Here is a 21,438-nt window from a genome sequence, read left to right on the forward strand (position 1 = left end):
AGCTGACACTGTCACGTAATTCCTTCCAACAGTTCATCCACTCAGGTGTCGACCCCCTAGGGGGTGACATCACTATTACAGGCAATCTGCTCCGTCTCCACATCATTTTTCTCCTCATACATGTCGACACAAACGTACCGACATACAGCACACACACAGGGAATGCTCTGATAGAGGACAGGACCCCACTAGCCCTTTGGGGAGACAGAGGGAGAGTTTGCCAGCACACACCAGAGCGCTATATATATACAGGGATAACCTTATATAAGTGTTTTTCCCCTTATAGCTGCTGTATCTTTAATACTGCGCGTAATTAGTGCCCCCCCTCTCTTTTTTTAACCCTTTCTGTAGTGTAGTGACTGCAGGGGAGAGCCAGGGGAGCTTCCCTCCAACGGAGCTGTGAGGGAAAATGGCGCCAGTGTGCTGAGGAGATAGGCTCCGCCCCTTTTTCGCGGACTTTTCTCCTGCTTTTTTATGGATTCTGGCAGGGGTTAAAATTCATCCATATAGCCCTGGGGGCTATATGTGATGTATTTTCGCCAGCCAAGGTGTTTTTATTGCTGCTCAGGGCGCCCCCCCCCTAGCGCCCTGCACCCTCAGTGACCGAAGTGTGAAGTGTGCTGAGGAGCAATGGCGCACAGCTGCAGTGCTGTGCGCTACCTTGTTGAAGACAGGACGTCTTCTGCCGCCGATTTTCCGGACCTCTTCTGCCTTCTGGCTCTGTAAGGGGGCCGGCGGCGCGGCTCTGGGACCCATCCATGGCTGGGCCTGTGATCGTCCCTCTGGAGCTAATGTCCAGTAGCCTAAGAAGCCCAATCCACTCTGCACGCAGGTGAGTTCGCTTCTTCTCCCCTTAGTCCCTCGATGCAGTGAGCCTGTTGCCAGCAGGTCTCACTGAAAATAAAAAACCTAAACTAAAACTTTCACTAAGAAGCTCAGGAGAGCCCCTAGTGTGCACCCTTCTCGTTCGGGCACAAAGATCTAACTGAGGCTTGGAGGAGGGTCATAGGGGGAGGAGCCAGTGCACACCAGATAGTCCTAAAGCTTTCTTTAGATGTGCCCAGTCTCCTGCGGAGCCGCTATTCCCCATGGTCCTTACGGAGTCCCCAGCATCCACTTAGGACGTTAGAGAAATTGGAATTCCAAAGTCCAAAAGATTTCTTCACACTAAGAAATACAAAAAGTGCTGCCAATACAATGCATATGTGCGGTTGGCACCAACACAGTGCTTCAATTGTGAATGCACTGACTTGCAAAGGTTAGTGTTGTCAAATGTATACACAGCAAACTATATAGTAGTAACCTTAGAAACATACAGCACTCTTTAGATAAACTGGACACCACACAATAGATTACAGGTAAAAACAATGCATTGGCTCAAACTTTCAACTACCTTCCTGAGTAATGCTAACCTCTTGCTTGTCGTAACTGTCATATCCCTGTGTGCTTATGTCCTCAGATGACCGCTACTTGGAGTGGCAAAGTGGCAAGTACAACAGGTTACTATTAAAACAGGTTCTTATTGGAAGCATATGCATTTAACAAGCCGTAGCTACAAGCAGCCTCAAATAAAACAAATGTTCACAAATCTGTAATAACTTACAAAATCAAATATATTATCATACAAGAAACTGCAGTGCAATATTTACACAGCGTTATTAGGGAATTTGTAAAACAATGAAAAAGAATATAAACACTAATATACAGTACAATAATGCGTGAGGAGCATTTAAGTATATGGAAGATAAAGAAAATATGATTTAAATGTACAGAATGTTTTTTATATTGTACTTCATTCAGTTTTATTTAACTTTAACACTTTAAAGATAACTTGCTTTTAGTCATACACAAATATTGAGTTATGTCTTCATTTAGATTGACCCATGTGTTTTCAACATTCAGATTGTACTGTATATAATTTAAATTGTTCTGCATGGTGACATTCAGAATGTCGACAATTTCATTCATAAATATATCAACATGTTCATAATCTCTAAATTATTCTTGATTAACAAATAAAATGTGATGGTACTCACACTTCTGTGCCCCACCCTCAAACAAATTTATATAAATACATACATTTCTTATATGAGCTTGTGATTCATCTAATGCAGTGGTTCCCAATCTAAGTGCAGTGGCACCGGGATGGTATCGGGAACCCGGCACTTGGGATGCTGGTAGTCAGAATGCCGACAGTGGCATCCCGACACTCAGGATCCTGACACCAAGGTGGTAAGTAGGCTAGCCTTAATCCCTAACCTTCCTAACCCTAACCCTCCTTACTCGCAGCCTGATCCTAACCCTACCTTTCCCACTGCCCAACCCTAACCCTCCGTCCCCGCAGCCTAAACTTTACCCTCCCCCTACAGCCTAACCCAAACCTCCCCTCACAGCCTAAACCTACCCCTACACCCCCTCCCCACTGCAGTTTACCAGTGTAAAGATCTGGCAGCTCTTCATTCAGGATTCCGCATTCTGGCTCCCGACTCCAGCATTTTCATCCATGTCGGGATCCCGGCGTCGGTATTTCACGCAATGTCTGGATTCCGGTGTCGGTATTCTGACTGCCGTGATCCTGACCGGATCCCGTGGCACTCTGCGGTAATGCTAGGCACTTGCAGGGGTGTCACGGGTTGGTGGTCCAGGACCAAATCAAATGATTTATGGTCAATGTGAGATGCAAAGCCAGTGCTGGTGGCTGCTGATCATAAATATGTGGACAAACAGAAGCGCAACCCTGTCCACAATTTACTTCATTTAATGATTTTTCTGAACTTCACAATAAGAAACGTTTGGCCTAGGGGTGCTGTAAAAAATGCTAATACTATTCGTGATTCCAGAAAGTTTGGGAACCACTGGTGTAATGTATTTTGTCTTTACTATGTAAATTACTTTCCTTTACATAACATTTACTCTTATAATGCTCTTACAACCCTATAACAATATGGCCGCCACAGACACATCTGCTGTTTTACAGTCTGCCAAGTCATATTCAGTCACATTTCTCTATCGTCCTAAGTGGATGCTGGGGTTCCTGAAAGGACCATGGGGAATAGCGGCTCCGCAGGAGACAGGGCACAAAAAAGTAAAGCTTTACTAGGTCAGGTGGTGTGCACTGGCTCCTCCCCCTATGACCCTCCTCCAGACTCCAGTTAGATTTTGTGCCCGAACGAGAAGGGTGCAATCTAGGTGGCTCTCCTAAAGAGCTGCTTAGAGAAAGTTTAGTTTAGGTTTTTTTTTTTTTTTTCTTTACAGTGAGTCCTGCTGGCAACAGGATCACTGCAACGTGGGACTTAGGGGGAAAGTAGTAAACTCACCTGCATGCAGAGTGGATTTGCTGCTTGGCTACTGGACACCATTAGCTCCAGAGGGATCGAACACAGGCCCAGCCGTGGAGTCCGGTCCCGGAGCCGCGCCGCCGACCCCCTTGCAGATGCTGAAGCGTGAAGAGGTCCGGAAAACGGCGGCTGAAGACTCCTCAGTCTTCATAAGGTAGCGCACAGCACTGCAGCTGTGCGCCATTTTCCTCTCAGCACACTTCACTGGGCAGTCACTGAGGGTGCAGAGCGCTGGGGGGGGGCGCTCTGAGAGGCAAATATAAACCTTATACAAGGCTAAAAATACCTCACATATAGCCCATAGGGGCTATATGGAGATATTTAACCCCTGCCTGACTGGAAAAATAGCGGGAGAAGAACCCGCCGAAAAAGGGGCGGGGCCTATCTCCTCAGCACACGGCGCCATTTTCTGTCACAGCTCCGCTGGTCAGAACGGCTCCCAGGTCTCTCCCCTGCACTGCACTACAGAAACAGGGTAAAACAGAGAGGGGGGGCACATTAATGGCTATATATATATATATTAAAGCAGCTATAAGGGAGCACTTAATATAAGGATATCCCTTGTATATATAGCGCTTTGTGGTGTGTGCTGGCAGACTCTCCCTCTGTCTCCCCAAAAGGGCTAGTGGGTCCTGTCTTCATTAGAGCATTCCCTGTGAGTTTGCGGTGTGTGTCGGTACGTGGTGTCGACATGTATGAGGACGATATTGGTGTGGAGGCGGAGCAATTGCCAAATATGCAGATGTCACCCCCCAGGGGGTCGACACCAGAATGGATGCCTTTATTTGTGGAATTACGTGATGGTTTATCTTCCCTTAAACAGTCAGTTGAGGACATGAGGCGGCCGGACAATCAATTAATGCCTGTCCAGGCGCCTCAAACACCGTCAGGGGCTGTAAAACGCCCTTTGCCTCAGTCGGTCGACACAGACCCAGACACGGGCACTGATTCCAGTGACGACGGTAGAAATTCAAACGTATTTTCCAGTAGGGCCACACGTTATATGATTTTGGCAATGAAGGAGACGTTACATTTAGCTGATACTACAGATACCGTAAAACAGGGTATTATGTATGGTGTGAAAAAACTACAAACAGTTTTTCCTGAATCAGAAGAATTAAATGACGTGTGTGATGAAGCGTGGGTTGCTCCTGATAAAAAGTTGATAATTTCAAAAAAGTTATTGGCATTATACCCTTTCCCGCCAGAGGTTAGGGCGCGCTGGGAAACACCCCCTAAGGTGGACAAGGCGCTCACACGCTTATCCAAACAAGTGGCGTTACCCTCTCCTGAGACGGCCGCACTTAAGGATCCATCAGATAGAAAGATGGAAGTTATTCAAAAGAATTTATACACACATGCAGGTGTTATACTACGACCAGCTATAGCAACTGCCTGGATGTGCAGTGCTGGAGTAGTTTGGTCAGAATCCCTGATTGAAAATATTGATACCCTAGATAGGGACAATGTTTTACTGTCGTTAGAACAAATAAAGGATGCATTTATCTATATGCGTGATGCACAGAGGGATATTTGCACACTGGCATCTCGGGTGAGTGCTATGTCCATTTCAGCCAGAAGAGCCTTATGGACACGACAGTGGACAGGCGATGCGGATTCAAAACGTCACATGGAGGTTTTGCCGTATAAAGGGGAGGAGTTATTTGGAGTTGGTCTATCAGACTTGGTGGCCACGGCTACTGCCGGGAAATCCACTTTTTTACCTCAAGTCACTCCCCAACAGAGAAAGGCACCGACCTTTCAACCGCAGCCTTTTCGCTCCTACAAAAATAAGAGAGCAAAGGGCTTGTCGTACCTGCCACGAGGCAGAGGAAGAGGGAAGAGACACCAACAGGCAGCTCCTTCCCAGGAACAGAAGCCCTCCCCGGCTCCTGCAAAAACCTCAGCATGACGCTGGGGCCTCTCAAGCGGACTCGGGGACAGTGGGGGGCCGTCTCAAAAATTACAGCGCGCAGTGGGCTCACTCGCAGGTAGACCCCTGGATCCTGCAGATAATATCTCAGGGGTACAGGTTGGAATTAGAGACGGATCCTCCTCATCGTTTCCTGAAGTCTGCCTTACCAACCGTCTCTTCCGAAAGGGAGAGGGTGTTGGAAGCCATTCACAAGCTGTACGCTCAGCAGGTGATAGTCAAAGTACCCCTATTACAACAAGGAAAGGGGTATTATTCCACTCTATTTGTGGTACCGAAGCCGGATGGCTCGGTAAGGCCTATTCTAAATCTGAAGTCCTTGAACCTCTACATAAAAAAGTTCAAGTTCAAGATGGAGTCACTCAGAGCAGTGATAGCGAACCTGGAAGAAGGGGACTTTATGGTATCCTTGGACATCAAGGATGCGTATCTACACGTTCCGATTTACCCCGCACACCAGGGGTACCTCAGGTTCATTGTTCAAAACTGTCACTATCAGTTTCAGACGCTGCCGTTCGGATTGTCCACGGCGCCTCGGGTCTTTACCAAGGTAATGGCCGAGATGATGATTCTTCTTCGAAGAAAAGGCGTATTAGTTATCCCATACTTGGACGATCTCCTAATAAGGGCAAGGTCCAGAGAACAGCTGGAGACAGCTTTAGCACTATCTCAAGAGGTGCTAAGACAACACGGGTGGATTCTGAATATTCCAAAATCCCATTTAATCCCGACAACTCGTCTGCTGTTCCTAGGAATGATTCTGGACACGGTTCAGAAAAAGGTTTTCCTTCCAGAGGAAAAAGCCAAGGAGTTATCCGATCTGGTCAGGAACCTCCTAAAACCAGGAAAAGTGTCAGTACATCAATGCACAAGAGTCCTGGGAAAAATGGTGGCTTCTTACGAAGCAATTCCATTCGGCAGATTCCATGCAAGAATATTCCAAAGGGATCTGTTGGACAAATGGTCAGGGTCGCATCTGCAGATGCACCTGCGAATAACCCTGTCACCAAAGACAAGGGTGTCACTTCTGTGGTGGTTGCAGAAGGCTCACCTATTAGAAGGCCGCAGATTCGGCATTCAGGATTGGATCCTGGTGACCACGGACGCCAGCCTGAGAGGCTGGGGAGCAGTCACACAAGGAAGAAACTTCCAGGGAGTATGGACGAGTCTGGAAAAGTCTCTTCACATAAACATTCTGGAACTAAGAGCAATCTACAATGCTCTAAGCCAGGCGGAACTTCTCCTGCAAGGAAAGCCGGTGTTGATTCAGTCGGACAACATCACGGCGGTCGCCCATGTAAACAGGCAGGGCGGCACAAGAAGCAGGAGTGCAATGGCAGAAGCTGCCAAGATTCTTCGCTGGGCGGAGAATCACGTGATAGCACTGTCAGCAGTGTTCATCCCGGGCGTGGACAACTGGGAAGCAGACTTCCTCAGCAGACACGATCTTCATCCGGGAGAGTGGGGTCTACATCCAGAAGTCTTCAACATGTTAATAGACCGTTGGGAAAGACCAATTGTAGACATGATGGCGTCTCGCCTCAACAAGAAACTGGACAAATATTGCGCCAGGTCAAGAGATCCACAGGCAATAGCTGTGGACGCACTGGTAACTCCTTGGGTGTACCAGTCAGTGTATGTGTTTCCTCCTCTGCCGCTCATACCAAAGGTATTGAAGATCATACGGCAAAGAAGAGTAAGAACAATACTAGTGGTTCCGGATTGGCCGAGAAGGACTTGGTATCCGGAACTTCAAGAGATGCTCACGGACGAACCGTGGCCTCTACCTCTGAGAAGGGACCTGCTACAGCAGGGTCCCTGTCTTTTTCAAGACTTACCGCGGCTGCGTTTGACGGCATGGCGGTTGAACGCCAGATCCTAAAAGGGAAAGGCATTCCAGAAGAAGTCATTCCTACCTTGATTAAGGCACGGAAGGAAGTCACCGTGAAACATTATCACCGCATTTGGCGAAAATATGTAGCGTGGTGCGAGGATCGGAGGGTTCCGACGGAGGAATTCCAACTGGGTCGTTTCCTACATTTCCTGCAATCAGGATTATCTATGGGTCTCAAATTGGGATCCATTAAGGTTCAAATTTCGGCCCTGTCAATATTCTTCCAAAAAGAATTGGCCTCTGTCCCTGAGGTCCAGACTTTTGTCAAGGGAGTACTGCATATACAGCCTCCTGTGGTGCCTCCGGTGGCACCGTGGGATCTAAATGTAGTTTTAGATTTCCTCAAATCCCATTGGTTTGAACCATTGAAAAAGGTGGATTTGAAATATCTCACATTGAAAGTGACTATGTTACTAGCCCTGGCCTCTGCCAGGAGAGTATCTGAATTGGCGGCTTTATCTTATAAAAGTCCTTATCTAATCTTCCATTCGGATAGGGCAGAACTGCGGACTCGTCCGCATTTTCTCCCTAAAGTGGTATCAGCATTTCATCTGAACCAACCTATTGTGGTGCCTGCGGCCACTAGCGACTTGGAGGACTCCAAGTTGTTGGACGTTGTCAGAGCCTTAAAAATATACATTGCAAGGACGGCTGGAGTCAGAAAATCTGACTCGCTGTTTATATTGTATGCACCCAACAAGTTGGGCGCACCTGCTTCTAAGCAGTCGATTGCTCGTTGGATTTGTAACACAATTCAACTTGCACATTCTGTGGCAGGCCTGCCACAGCCTAAAACTGTAAAAGCCCACTCCACAAGGAAGGTGGGCTCATCTTGGGCGGCTGCCCGAGGGGTCTCGGCATTACAACTCTGCCGAGCAGCTACGTGGTCGGGGGAGAACACGTTTGTAAAATTTTACAAATTTGATACCCTGGCAAAGGAGGACCTGGAGTTCTCTCATTCGGTGCTGCAGAGTCATCCGCACTCTCCCGCCCGTTTGGGAGCTTTGGTATAATCCCCATGGTCCTTTCAGGAACCCCAGCATCCACTTAGGACGATAGAGAAAATAAGAATTTACTTACCGATAATTCTATTTCTCGGAGTCCGTAGTGGATGCTGGGCGCCCATCCCAAGTGCGGATTATCTGCAATACTTGTACATAGTTATTGTTAACTAATTCGGGTTATTGTTAAGGAGCCATCTTTAAGAGGCCCTTTCTGTTGTCATACTGTTAACTGGGTTTAGATCACAAGTTGTACGGTGTGATTGGTGTGGCTGGTATGAGTCTTACCCGGGATTCAAAATGCCTCCCTTATTGTGTATGCTCGTCCGGGCACAGTACCTAACTGGAGTCTGGAGGAGGGTCATAGGGGGAGGAGCCAGTGCACACCACCTGACCTAGTAAAGCTTTACTTTTTTGTGCCCTGTCTCCTGCGGAGCCGCTATTCCCCATGGTCCTTTCAGGAACCCCAGCATCCACTACGGACTCCGAGAAATAGAATTATCGGTAAGTAAATTCTTATTTTTGACAAACCTAGAGTGAAGTAATTTCTCTTACCCAACATAGCATGAATGGTCATAAAAAGTAATTACAGATTGAATGCAACAATAATAAAGAAGAAATATTACAATGGGGCTGATGTAGTACATAAGTACGTTTTGCGGACAGATCTTGCGATTTTTCACATTGTAATGGCTCCCTAGATGAGCTGTTACCAGTGTCGGACTGGGGCGTGAAGGGCCTACCGGGGAAATGCAACGGTAGGGGCCCATATTTTGGAGTGTGGCCAGTCTTCAGAAGGGTTGTGGCCAGCTGCCACAGAGGTTTGGCTAACCATTAGAGAGTGCATGGTTTCGGCCCCTTGATAAATAGATATAGTAAATGCTGATAGGACATGCATGATAATGTACCACATTAATAACAGCAATGCACTATAGAAAATACAGTAATGTGCAGTATAAGGTAACATTTATAATGTATAATTCAAGTGCACAGTCTGAAACCTGATCCCTAGAGTAGGTGGTGGGCCCCGTTGGTTTCCCCTGTACCCCTGTGGGGAAACTAAGCTGGATCTCCACTTGTGGCTGAATGAGCGTAACTGGGCAGCAATAAGTGTTCACATATAGGTTAAGGGAGAAATTCAATTAGCCGAAGTCATTTTTTCACAATTGTTTTGCAGGAAACTCAGTTAAAACTCTTTTTTTTTTTTTTTTTACAGAAAAATCGACCCTTTTTTGTTCGAAAACACACAAGATCCAAGATAAGCTACCAGATCCATGTGCTTTGGATATTATCCCGGCGTCCTTGAATTACTACCCCCCCAACATCTTTTATCCGCAGTAATTTACCACTGCTAATTGAATTCCCCCTAAGTTTAGTGAGAACGTGCAGACGTAATTCTGGGCTATGATAATAATGACAGCAATTTGGATGGATATGGGTGGTGCAATTGCCTAGATGAGTACAACTCAGCATAAGCTGAAATCCGCATTTAGGGCCTGATTTAGGGTATCCGGTCTTTAGGTCGACACTCATTAGGTCGACCATTAATGGTCGACATGATCATTAGGTCGACACATGGAAAGGTCAACACATGAAAAGGTCAACATCAGCTTTTCAATTTTTTTTTTCATTTTGTGAACTTTTTCATACTTTACGATCCACGTGGGCTACTATTGGGAACAGTAACCTTGCCCGAAGCATAGCGGGCAAAGCGAGCCATACAAGGGGACACGGTGCACTAATTGGGATTCCCGGTCACCATATGTTGTTTACAAAAACCTCATGTCGACCTTTTTCCATGTTGAACTTTTCCATGTTAACAAAATGACTGTGTCGATCTATTTCAGGTGTCGACTAATAGTGGTCGACCTATTGACTGTCGACCTAGTTACTGTCGACCCAACGACCCACAGCCCTGATTTAGAGGTTTACTAAAGTCTCCTTCATAAATGATCTGCGCATGTACAGAATCCGCACTGCGTATGTGAAGATCTGGTTCTGCGATGTCGATAACAGTGTCCCGCAGCATCCCATGATTTTATCAGATATCCTAAGCACCCTGAGGGTTATTGTGACGTCTGCTTTTCATGCTGTTGATCCGATGCTGCATCTTTTTACTTAGGATGCCTTCTGCGGCTTTTGCATAATGTCACACAGTCACTAAGCACATAGATGCAGCGGAGAAATCAGCGTACATCTCTGAAGCGGTCCTTGGTTCCATGCCCGCAGTGTGATTGTAAATACAGCCTACCTGTGGGTAGCTCTTAATTGGCTCTAATGTATTTAAAAGTAGTTATTTTTATAACCAATAACATTTAAGGTTATATTTGCTAAAACATCATTACATAATCAGCATTATGGGGGTGATTCAGACCTGATCGTAGATGTGCTAAATTTAGCACATCTACGATCAGCTTCCCTGACATGCGGGGGGACGCCCAGCACAGGGCTAGACCGCCCCGCATGTCAGTCCCTACCCCATCATACAAGTACAAAAGCATTGCACAGCGGCAAAAACGCACAGCACCGATCAGGTCTGAATTAGCCCCTATATCATGCATACACAGCACACAATCTACAGTACTATTATTTATTGCAGTACTTATGATGGGACCATTGTGTTTTATAGATATTGTAACACATTACTCAATTTGCTTTTTTGTTTTAACATGTCGTGTTTGTAAGACTAAAAATATACTTGTGGTTTATGCAAAGGCATGGGTATTGCAGACAACTGTAATATGTTGCCACTTATTAATATTCAAATCAGTTAATTATAGCCTTGAAATAATTAATAGTTACGGTAACATAACATCCAATATTTGTTTTAAGTTACTTTCTACCCTTAAGCAATAGCATATTAGTAAGTAAGGTACTGTACTTTGTACACAAAACGTGGCTGTGAGTTATACAGCACCATAAATAAGTGTCTATATTTCAGGAAGCAATTTGTGGTTTATAAAAATGATAAAAGGTACCTGTCACTCTGAACTCCGATGACTTGTCCCTGGATTGCTGGCTGCAAGAAAACAGAACAAAAATATTGACTTCACATTCCAAAAGGAAGCTGCAAGATCATCTGACTTTCTATCCAAACACTCAGAAAGATTCTACATTCCACTATGGGCTGTATGCAAGCGCATGGAAATATTCTATTTACCACATTGCTCTGCAAAAGTTTAAAGCCAGAAGTATCATATAAGAGAGCTGCGTTAAAGTCTTTACTTTTAACAATTCATGACTTATATCCAATAACGTTGTACTGATGACTACCTAACTCCCAGTTATGGCTAATATATATTTGTGTAATCAGTGCCGAAACTAGGATTTTCGTCACCTGGGGCAAGACAGAAAATTGGCGCCCCCCCCCCCAAAAAAAAAAAAAAAACAAGAAAAACAAAAACAAACTCTGTCAGACTAAAATAATCATATTATCTAAAAATGTGAAAAAAGAGGATACTATTGGACAATATTCCCCTATGTGCCTCAATTACCCTATGCGTCACATGCCCCGCCAGCGTGTTCAACTACATGCTCCTTTGTGTGTCCCCATACATTGCACTATATCATAACACTTCATCACTGCACTACATTCACCTATCCTCTATCCACTGCACTACATCACTATACTACATCCCCTACACGCTGAACTACATCACTACACTACATGCCCCTATGCACTGCACTACATACCCTATATGCCTCACTACATCACTACACTACATCCCCTTATATGCTACATCACATCAGTGCACTACATGCCCCTATATACTGCAATACATTACTACACTACATACCCTATAAGGTACATCAAATCCCCCCATCTGGGAGGCAAAGTGGAGGTTGATACTGCTAACTGGGAGCACAGTGCGCTTCTATAGCTTGTACAGTGCACCGCACGCTATCGCAGCACTGCATGGCAAAGAAGAGAGTTTAAGACAGTAGCATAGGAGAGATACCAGGTACTGGAGCTCACCTGCACAGCATCGGAGCCAGCTGTGGGCAGACAGGTGGGTCAGAAACATTGCCCTGGGAGCTGTCTGCTGTCTCACAGGAGCAGCACAGCACTGCCGGGGTTTTTTCTTCTTTTAAACCTGCTCCTCTGTAACTCCTTGGCGCCCCCTCAAATCCTGCACCCGGGGCACATGCCCCCTTAGCGCCCCCCCCTAGTTACGGCCCTGGTGTAATGAGCATTAACCGTGCATGTAAAAAAAATGTGACTGTAGTGCATGATATTTTCATCCATCAGAGGTGTGTACGTGCAGCATTCCCCTCCCCCAGGGGCGTATATTCTTATTGGCCAGGATGGCACTCGCCAGGGGCACCAGCAAAGGAGGGGCACTGCCTGGTGGTGCCACCCATGGGCAGAGAGTACATTTTTAGGGCAGTACCTGTGTGTGCCTCCCCCCTGCAATGACGCCCGGCAACACGCAGAGCTGGCAGCAGCAGCAGCAGCCACAGTTCCTGGCGGTGGTGTCCCGTGTCCGTACTGAAATCAAGAAACGCTACATAAACTACAGCTCCCAGCAGCCCTTGAGAGCTTGGGAGCTCCTGGCAGCAAGGGCTGCTGGGAGCTTTAGTTTATGTAGATTTTCTTGATTTTAGTGTGGTGCCATGCTGGACACCTGTGGCTGCTACCAGCTCTACATATTGCCGGGCGACCCTGCGAGTGAGACACTGCCTGCGGGGGCCATCTGATTTGCCTTTCACTGTCAGCACTGCAGCACACACCTCAAGCCTCCTGGTCCCTGCATGGTACTGTCCAACTCCCGCACGGCGCTGTCCCGCTAGTGACTTTGTCCTGGTGAGTAACAGACAAACAGACACATACACTCAGACAGACAGACACACACACACACACACACACACACACACACACACACACACACACACACACACACTCTCTCTCTCTCCTAAGAGGCTCTACCTGGCGCAGTGTATAAGGGGCTACGTGGCACAGTGTGTATAAGGGGCTACCTGGTGCAATGTGTATAAGGGGCTACCTGGCACAATGTGTATAAGGGGCTATGTGGCACAGTGTGTATAAGGGGCTACCTGGCACCATGTGTATAAGGGGCTACCTGGTGCAGTGTGTATAAGGGGCTACATGGCACCATGTGTATAAGTGGCTACCTGGCACAGGGTGTATAATGGGCTTCCTGGCGCAGTGTGTATAATGGGCTACCTGGCGCAGTGTGTATAATTGGCTACCTGGCGCAGTGTGTATAATGGGCTACCTGTTGCAGTGTGTATAAGGGGCAACCTGGCACAGTGTGTATAAGGGGGCCTACCTGTAAATGTGTATAAGGGGCAGTGTGTATAAGGGTCTCTACCTGGTGCAGTGTGTATAAGGGTCTCTACCTGGCGCAGTGTGTATAAAGGGCTCTACCCAGCACAAAGTGTATAAGGGGTCTGCTGTACTGTGGTGTAATGCATGTAATGGGCTCTAACATGGCATAATGTCTATAAGGGTTACTACTGTGTAGCGTAATGTTAATAAGGGGCTCTAGCATGTGGCATAATGTATACAAGGAGTACTACTGTGTAGCATAACGTGAATAATGGACATTACTGTGTGCTGTAATGTGAGCAAGGGACACTACTGTGTGGTGTAATTTGAATTGGGGGTACTATTGGGGTGCCAGGAGTGCCCGGACTAGTGATGAGCGGATTCGGTTTTACTCGGTTTTACTCGGTTCTCAAAACCGAATCTTATTGGCTATCCAAAACACGTGACATCAGTGAGCCAATAAGATTCGGTTTTGAGAACCGAGTAAAACCGAGTAAAACCGAATCCGCTCATCACTAGCCCGGACACCTAGATACACCCCTGCCTCCCATTCCCCCCAAATTTTTCAAATAGGGACATAAGGCACATGCCTCGTTGGGAAGGGGCATGACAAAATTAATTCCAGAGAAAGACCATGCTATGATGCCCCTTCATATACAGTATATATATATATATATATATATATATATTGCCGCCATCCAGCCACAATACCCCTCATTAACACATTTCAATATACTGCCACACCCAGGACTCAAACCAGCCTGCTGCATCCCAGCCAAACACCCCATCCACCGATCCAGTTCATTCCGCATAAAGACAATGAGATTAGTAACTATATGAAGCTATTTGTACCCTGTAAAAAAATTACTAGCACCATATTCGAGCAGATCCATGCAGTGTGCAGCCACACATGCAATCCCTTGCAGCCACACACTACATAGATCTGCCCAGCCGCAATCACCCCTACCCAAAGTACAAGGTAAGCTTCAAATAGTTAAAATTCTACAGCTTGGAATTCTCTAGCTTTCTATGCAAGGGCAGATAGCTCAATGAATAGAGCAGGGGTGGCCAGACTTTTGGAGTCGGTGATCTACTTTGAAAGCTGAAAAGCTTTTGTGATCTACCTAGGTGGAATAATAGCGCGCGCCGCAGGCTCGCGCCCAAAAAAGGGGCGTGGTATAACAAAAAAGGGACGTAGCCTTGCTGCACAGAGTGTAATGACTGTCTCGCACAAAATAACACATTGGCCCCCACAGGTAAAAACCTCAAACACATATGCCCTCACAGTGCCAGATATGCCCCCACAATGCCAGATACAGATATGCCCCCACAGTGCCATGTGCCCACAGTGCCAGATATGCCCCCACAGTGCCAGATTACAGATATGCCCCCACAGTGCCAGATATGCCCCCACAGTGTCAGATACAGATATGCACCCACAGTGCCAGATTACAGATATGGTCATTCTCCGCATCACATGCTGAGCACAGGGACTGAGTGGGGAGCTATTAGCAAATTCATTGCAGGCAGGCTAAAAAATTATATGTCAAATTAGACAAGTCAGTAATAACACATATATAAAAATATTACAGTTTATGGCAAAATTCCAGGAGGAATAGCAATGGCTCCACTTGCCCTTCAATGCAAACTGCCATGAGTGATGCCCTGCTCAAGTAGCAACACTTAAAATAAGACCTCCTTTAATTATTCCATTAGTGCTGAGCCTTCCCCCCCAAGAAAATGTACCTGAACTGCCTGGTCTGCTGGATCCCCAGTGGTTGGATCGCTGGCTGGCTCCCCACTGGGCTGGCACCGTCAGTGTGCCTGTTCCCGCCTGAGCTGACTGGCTCAAACAAGATCCAACAGGCGCAGAGGCTCCTCACTTCGCGTTCCCAATGATGCATATCACGGGTGCGCGGCTGACGTCATGACGTCACCCACGCAATGCATCATTGGGAACGGGACTCACAGAAGTTGGTCACGATCTACCGGCGGGAGCTCCGCGAGCTACCGGTAGATCGCGATCGACCTTTTGGCCGTCTCTGGAATAGAGTGTCCGACTGCAATGTCACAGGCAACGGGTTGAAATCCCGGGCACATCAGCATCCCGAAATGTAATAGAGGACTGTGTGACTGAACAACAAAGCGTTATTGTGTCAAGCCCATGAATGCAGTATAGGTATTAGCGACAAAAGGGGTGGGGGTAGGAGACAGGGGCGGTCAGGAGATGCTGGGCTTCAAAAAGGGGGATTGCTACTAGTAAAAGTAATTGCATTCATAATTGACAAGTGCTGCCAATAATGCTCCATACCCTGCAGCGCTATGTGCGGAGCACACTCCGCACACACCTAATTACGGCCCTGATTGTGACACTTTTATCTGCAAGATATACATTTTTTTAAAGGCTGCTAATATATGCCAATAAAAACATAGTCCATGTCCATGGTATTTAATTTCAATATTTATTCATGCTTCTGTTCATAGTGGTAGCTGAACTTTAGGAAAAAAAGAGAAAAATTAGATATCACTATTCAGGTGGATCATGCATTTAAATGAAAGTTTATCAGTACATTGTAATCATCAATTTGTATTTGTGATTTAAGATTTGATTACTTATTGCTTATTTTCAAATTTATGTCACATAATCATAAAAATAAAATAACGAACAATATATATTGTGCCTTAGGTCCCCAAAAATAATACAATAAGAGGCTTTCTGGTGCATATCTTTTGGTTTAACCTCAATTCAGAGCATTTCAGGAGGGAATAAGACAATCCAACTTTCATCTTGGTAGTGATGTACTATAGTGGCGTCACTAGGGAGATGTGAGCCGCAGCCGGGTGTCATCAGACCCAGTGACGCCTCTGCTGTACTACAGCTCCAGAATGGGAAGATGCTAATAATTATCATGCATGCACCAGGTCCACAGCCAGAAGTATGACCGATCCACTTTAAGGGGGATATTTATCAAAGCTTGGAAAGAGATAAAAGGGAGAGTGAGATAATTGAGTACCAACCAATCAGCTCCTGTCATTAGTCAAACACAGCCTATAAAATGACAGTTAGTAGCTGATTTGTTGGTACTTTATATGTCTCCACTTTATTGCTCTCCAATCTTTGATAAATATTCAGCTAAAAGAGAACAGCCTTACCAAGCATTTGATCATGAGGGTTAACATCACAACGGCATTGGGGGATTTTGCAGATGCCATCGGTGGAACATCAGTAAAGTCTATCATAACATTTTTCCATTAGTTGTTCTATGAGGAATTGAGTGAATACAGACCAATGATGTGTAGTGCATTAGAATGCATGAGTCCTCTGTTCTGTTGATATTTTTTGGTTTGCTAGATCAAACCCACTCTATCTATCTATCTATCTATCTATCTATCTATCTATCTATCTATCTATCTATATTAGTGATGAGCGGATTCGGTTCCTCGGAATCCGACACCCCCCCGAACTTCACCCATTTTACACGGTTCCGAGGCAGACTCGGATCCTCCCGCCTTGCTCGGTTAACCCGAGCGCGCACGAACGTCATCATCCCGCTGTCGGATTCTCGCGAGATTCGTATTCTATATAAGGAGCCGCGCGTCGCCGCCATTTTCACTCGTGCATTGGAGATGATAGGGAGAGGACGTGCAGCATTCTCTCAGTTTCTGTGTTCAGTGTGCTGCAAATATCTGTGCTCAGTGTGCTGCAAATATCTGTGCTCAGTGTGCTTGCAAATATCTGTGCTCAGTGTGCTGAAAATATCTACGTTCTCTGCCTGAAAAACGCTCCATATCTGTGCTGCACTGTAGTATATAGTAGGAGGACAGTGCAGAATTTTGCTGACCAGTGACCACCAGTATTATATAGCAGTACGGTACAGTAGTCCACGGCTCTACCTACCTCTGTGTCGTCATGTATACTATCCATCCATACCTGTGGTGCATTTTAGTTGTGCGCAGTATATATAGTAGGAGGACAGTGCAGAATTTTGCTGACCACCAGTATATAATATATAGCAGTACGGTACAGTAGTCCACTGCTCTACCTCTGTGTCGTCCAGTATTCTACAAAAGTTCAGTAAAATGACCCAAAAATCAAAATTAAAAGTGTCTGAGGAGAAGCGTAAACTTGCCAATATGCCATTTATGACATGGAGTGGCAAGGAACGGCTGAGGCCCTGGCCTATGTTCATGGCTAGTGGTTCAGATTCACATGAGGATGGAAGCGCTCATCCTCTTGCTAGAAAACTGCAGTGCCACTCCTAGATGGGTTAGGTGTTTGTGTCGGCCACTTGGGTCGCTCAGCTTAGCCATCCAGCGACCTTGGTGCACCTCTTTTTTTTCTTTGCATCATATGCTGTTTGGGGACTATTTTTTGAAGTGCCATCCTGTCTGACACTGCAGTGCCACTCCTAGATGGGCCAGGTGTTTGTGTCGGCCACTTGGGTCGCTTAGCCATCCAGCGACCTTGGTGCACCTTTTTTTTTCTTTGCATCATGTGCCGTTTGGGGCCTATTTTTTAAATCGGTCATCCTGTCTGACACTGCAGTGCCACTCCTAGATGGGCCAGGTGTTTGTGTCGGCCACTTGGGTTGCTTAGCTTAGCCATCCAGCGACCTTGGTGCACCTCTTTTTTTCCTTTGCATCATGTGCTGTTTGGGGCCTATTTTTTGAAGTGCCATCCTGTCTGATACTGCAGTGCCACTCCTAGATGGGCCAGGTGTTTGTGTCGGCCACTTGGGTCGCTTAGCTTAGCCATCCAGCGACCTCAGTGCAAATATTAGGACTAAAAATAATATTGTGAGGTGTGAGGTGTTCAGAATAGACTGGAAATGAGTGGAAATTATGGTTATTGAGGTTAATAATACTATGGGATCAAAATGACCCCCAAATTCTATGATTTAAGCTGTTTTTGAGGGTTTTTTGTAAACAAAACACCCGAATCCAGAACACACCCGAATCCGACAAAAAAATTTCAGGGAGGTTTTGCCAAAACGCGTCCGACTCCAAAACACGGCAGCGGAACCGAATCCAAAACCAAAACCCGAAAAATTTCCGGTGCACGTCACTAATATATATATACACTGCTCAAAAAAATAAAGGGAACACTAAAATAATACATCCTAGATCTGAATGAATGAAATATTCTTATTAAATACTTTGTTCTTTACATAGTTGAATGTGCTGACAACAAAATCACACAAAAATTATCAATGGAAATCAAATTTATTAACCCATGGAGGTCTGGATTTGGAGTCACACTCAAAATGAAAGTGGAAAAAAACACACTACAGGCTGATCCAACTTTGATGTAATGTCCTTAAAACAAGTCAAAATGAGGCTCAGTAGTGTGTGTGGCCTCCACGTGCCTGTATGACCTCCCTACAATGCCTGGACATGCTCCTGATGAGGTGGCGGATGGTCTCCTGAGGGATCTCCTTCCAGACCTGGACTAAAGCATCCGCCAACTCCTGGACAGTCTGTATTGCAACGTAGCGTTGGTGGATGGAACAAGACATGATGTCCCAGATGTGCTCAATTGGATTCAGGTCTGGAGAACGGGCGGGCCAGTCCATAGCATCAATGCCTTCATCTTGCAGGAACTGCTGACACACTCCAGCCACATGAGGTCTAGAATTGTCTTGCATTAGGAGGAACCCAGGGCCAACCGCACCAGCATATGGTCTCACAAGGGGTCTGAGGATCTCATCTCGGTACCTAATGGCAGTCAGGCTACCTCTGGCGAGCACATGGAGGGCTGTGCGGCCCCCCAAAGAAATGCCACTCCACACCATTACTGACCCACTGCCAAACCGGTCATGCTGGAGGATGTTGCAAGCAGCAGAACATTCTCCTTGGCGTCTCCAGACTCTGTCACGTCTGTCACATGTGCTCAGTGAGAACCTGCTTTCATCTGTGAAGAGCACAGGGCGCCAGTGGCGAATTTGCCAATCTTGGTGTTTTCTGGAAAATGGCAAACATCCTGCACGGTGTTGGGCTGTAAGCACAACCCCCACCTGTGGACGTCGGGCCCTTATACCACCCTCATGGAGTCTGTTTCTGATCGTTTGAGTAGACACATGCACATTTGTGGCTTGCTGGAGGTCATTTTGCAGGGCTCTGGCAGTGCTCCTCCTGTCCTCCTTACACAAAGGCGGAGGTAGCGGTCCTGCTGCTGGGTTGTTGCCCTCCTACGGCCTCCTCCACGTCTCCTGATGCACTGGCCTGTCTCCTGGTAGCGCCTCCGTGCTCTGGGCACTACGCTGACAGACACAGCAAACCTTCTTGCCACAGCTCGCATTGATGTGCCATCCTGGATGAGCTGCACTTCCTGAGCCACTTGTGTGGGTTGTAGGGAGGTCAGACAGGCACGTGGAGGCCACACACACTACTGAGCCTCATTTTGACTTGTTTTAAGGACATTACATCAAAGTTGGATCAGCATGTAGTGTGTTTTTCCACTTTAATTTTGAGGGTGACTCCAAATCCAGACCTCCATGGGTTAATAAATTTGATTTCCATTGATAATTTTTGTGTGATTTTGTTGTCAGCACATTCAACTATGTAAAGAACAAAGTATTTAATAAGAATATTTCATTCATTCAGATCTAGGTTGTGTTATTTTAGTGTTCCCTTTATTTTTTTGAGCAGTGTATATATCTGTGCACCTCTCAGAGTTCAGATCTCAGTTGTCTGTTGAACTCTGAGAGGTGCACATGATCTGAACATCGGTTGTCCGTTGAACTCTGAGAGATGCACATGATCTGAATTGTACGTTATTTTCACCATTCTCAGAAGGCCTTTGCAATATCCAAAGGTTCAGTTGGAGATAATATATACCATTAATACTGGGGATAAAACTTTTTATTTTTAAACCGCTTTGGCGGGAACACGTCATACTGTAGTTGAGGACTCCCATACATTACGGAGCTGCTTCATTTTATATTTCACCATACCACTTATCATTTGGTACTATGTCTATATAACTTGGTCTAAATAAAGTATCTACCAACTTTTCTTCAGTTTGTGAGCATTCTGATCTTATACCCCTGATGAAGTCCCGTTAAGGGACGAAACGCGTTGGTTTGCTCGATTGTTCCGTTACATATGGAATTGCTGATAAAAGAAACTGAATGATTAAAAAGAATACTTTTGAAGACTTCTTCATGTAAAAATATACAGGGACTGTTTTATGCTGTACTTCTGTATTTTTATGAATAAATGCTGTACTGTTTTTATATTATGATATGTTTTTATACAGTACACTTTCAATAGCACCCTCAGATCTGTTTTCTATCTATCTATCTATCTATCTATCTATCTATCTATCTATCTATCTATCTATCTATCTATCTATCTATCTATCTATCTATCTATGTTGTCATGAAACACAAGTAGAGAATAGGGATACCAATTGCAGTCTATGGTACATTCCTGCTAGTGAATGGAAGAGAATAAAAATATGACAGCTCAAATATAAAAGAGTTAAAAGTCATACAAGTTTTTTTTATTATTATTTTGAGAGATTACAGAGTGGAATTCTGTGTCATTGGTGATGACTGCCTATTTGCAAGGGTGATGTCTCATGCTGGTGATCGCTACTTGACACTGCTGTGCAATTTCCTTTCCAGGTCTAATTTATACATTTATCCAGCAACTCTCAGCAGCACATACCAGTGCTCTGACTTTTATGAATCCCTGTGGATGCTGTGTTCAGGCCATACAGATGAACATGCCCTACATATAACAACCAAGCACAAAGGACTATTTATTTAGCCTTGGCAGACCGAATACAGATTGACTATCCTGGCCATCATTTTTCACATCATTTTAAACAAAGTAAACTAAGCCAGGAGAAGAAAAATTCTCATGTCATAAAGTATTGGAAACAGTATGTTAGATTATACTTCCATTTATTTGCACAGGCTGCAGACAGTGTTTCTCTGGTTGCAGTTACTGACACTAAGCAGTTATACCACAATACA

The 21,438-nt window shown here is 45.6% G+C and overlaps 1 protein-coding gene across 4 annotated transcripts in view; it reads right to left on the minus strand.

Annotated features, from left to right (window-relative positions):
- AFF3 (ALF transcription elongation factor 3) overlaps positions 1 to 21,438 on the minus strand; it is a 771,336-nt gene that overhangs the window by 217,280 nt on the left and 532,618 nt on the right. For all 4 annotated transcript variants that reach the window (XM_063953377.1, XM_063953378.1, XM_063953379.1 and 1 more), the window contains one exon: positions 11,145 to 11,185. In XM_063953377.1, the coding sequence (XP_063809447.1) occupies positions 11,145 to 11,185 (41 nt within the window). The remainder of the gene's footprint in view (positions 1 to 11,144; positions 11,186 to 21,438) is intronic.

Source organism: Pseudophryne corroboree, chromosome 2 (genome assembly GCF_028390025.1).
Source record: "Pseudophryne corroboree isolate aPseCor3 chromosome 2, aPseCor3.hap2, whole genome shotgun sequence".
Taxonomy (NCBI): domain Eukaryota; kingdom Metazoa; phylum Chordata; class Amphibia; order Anura; family Myobatrachidae; genus Pseudophryne; species Pseudophryne corroboree.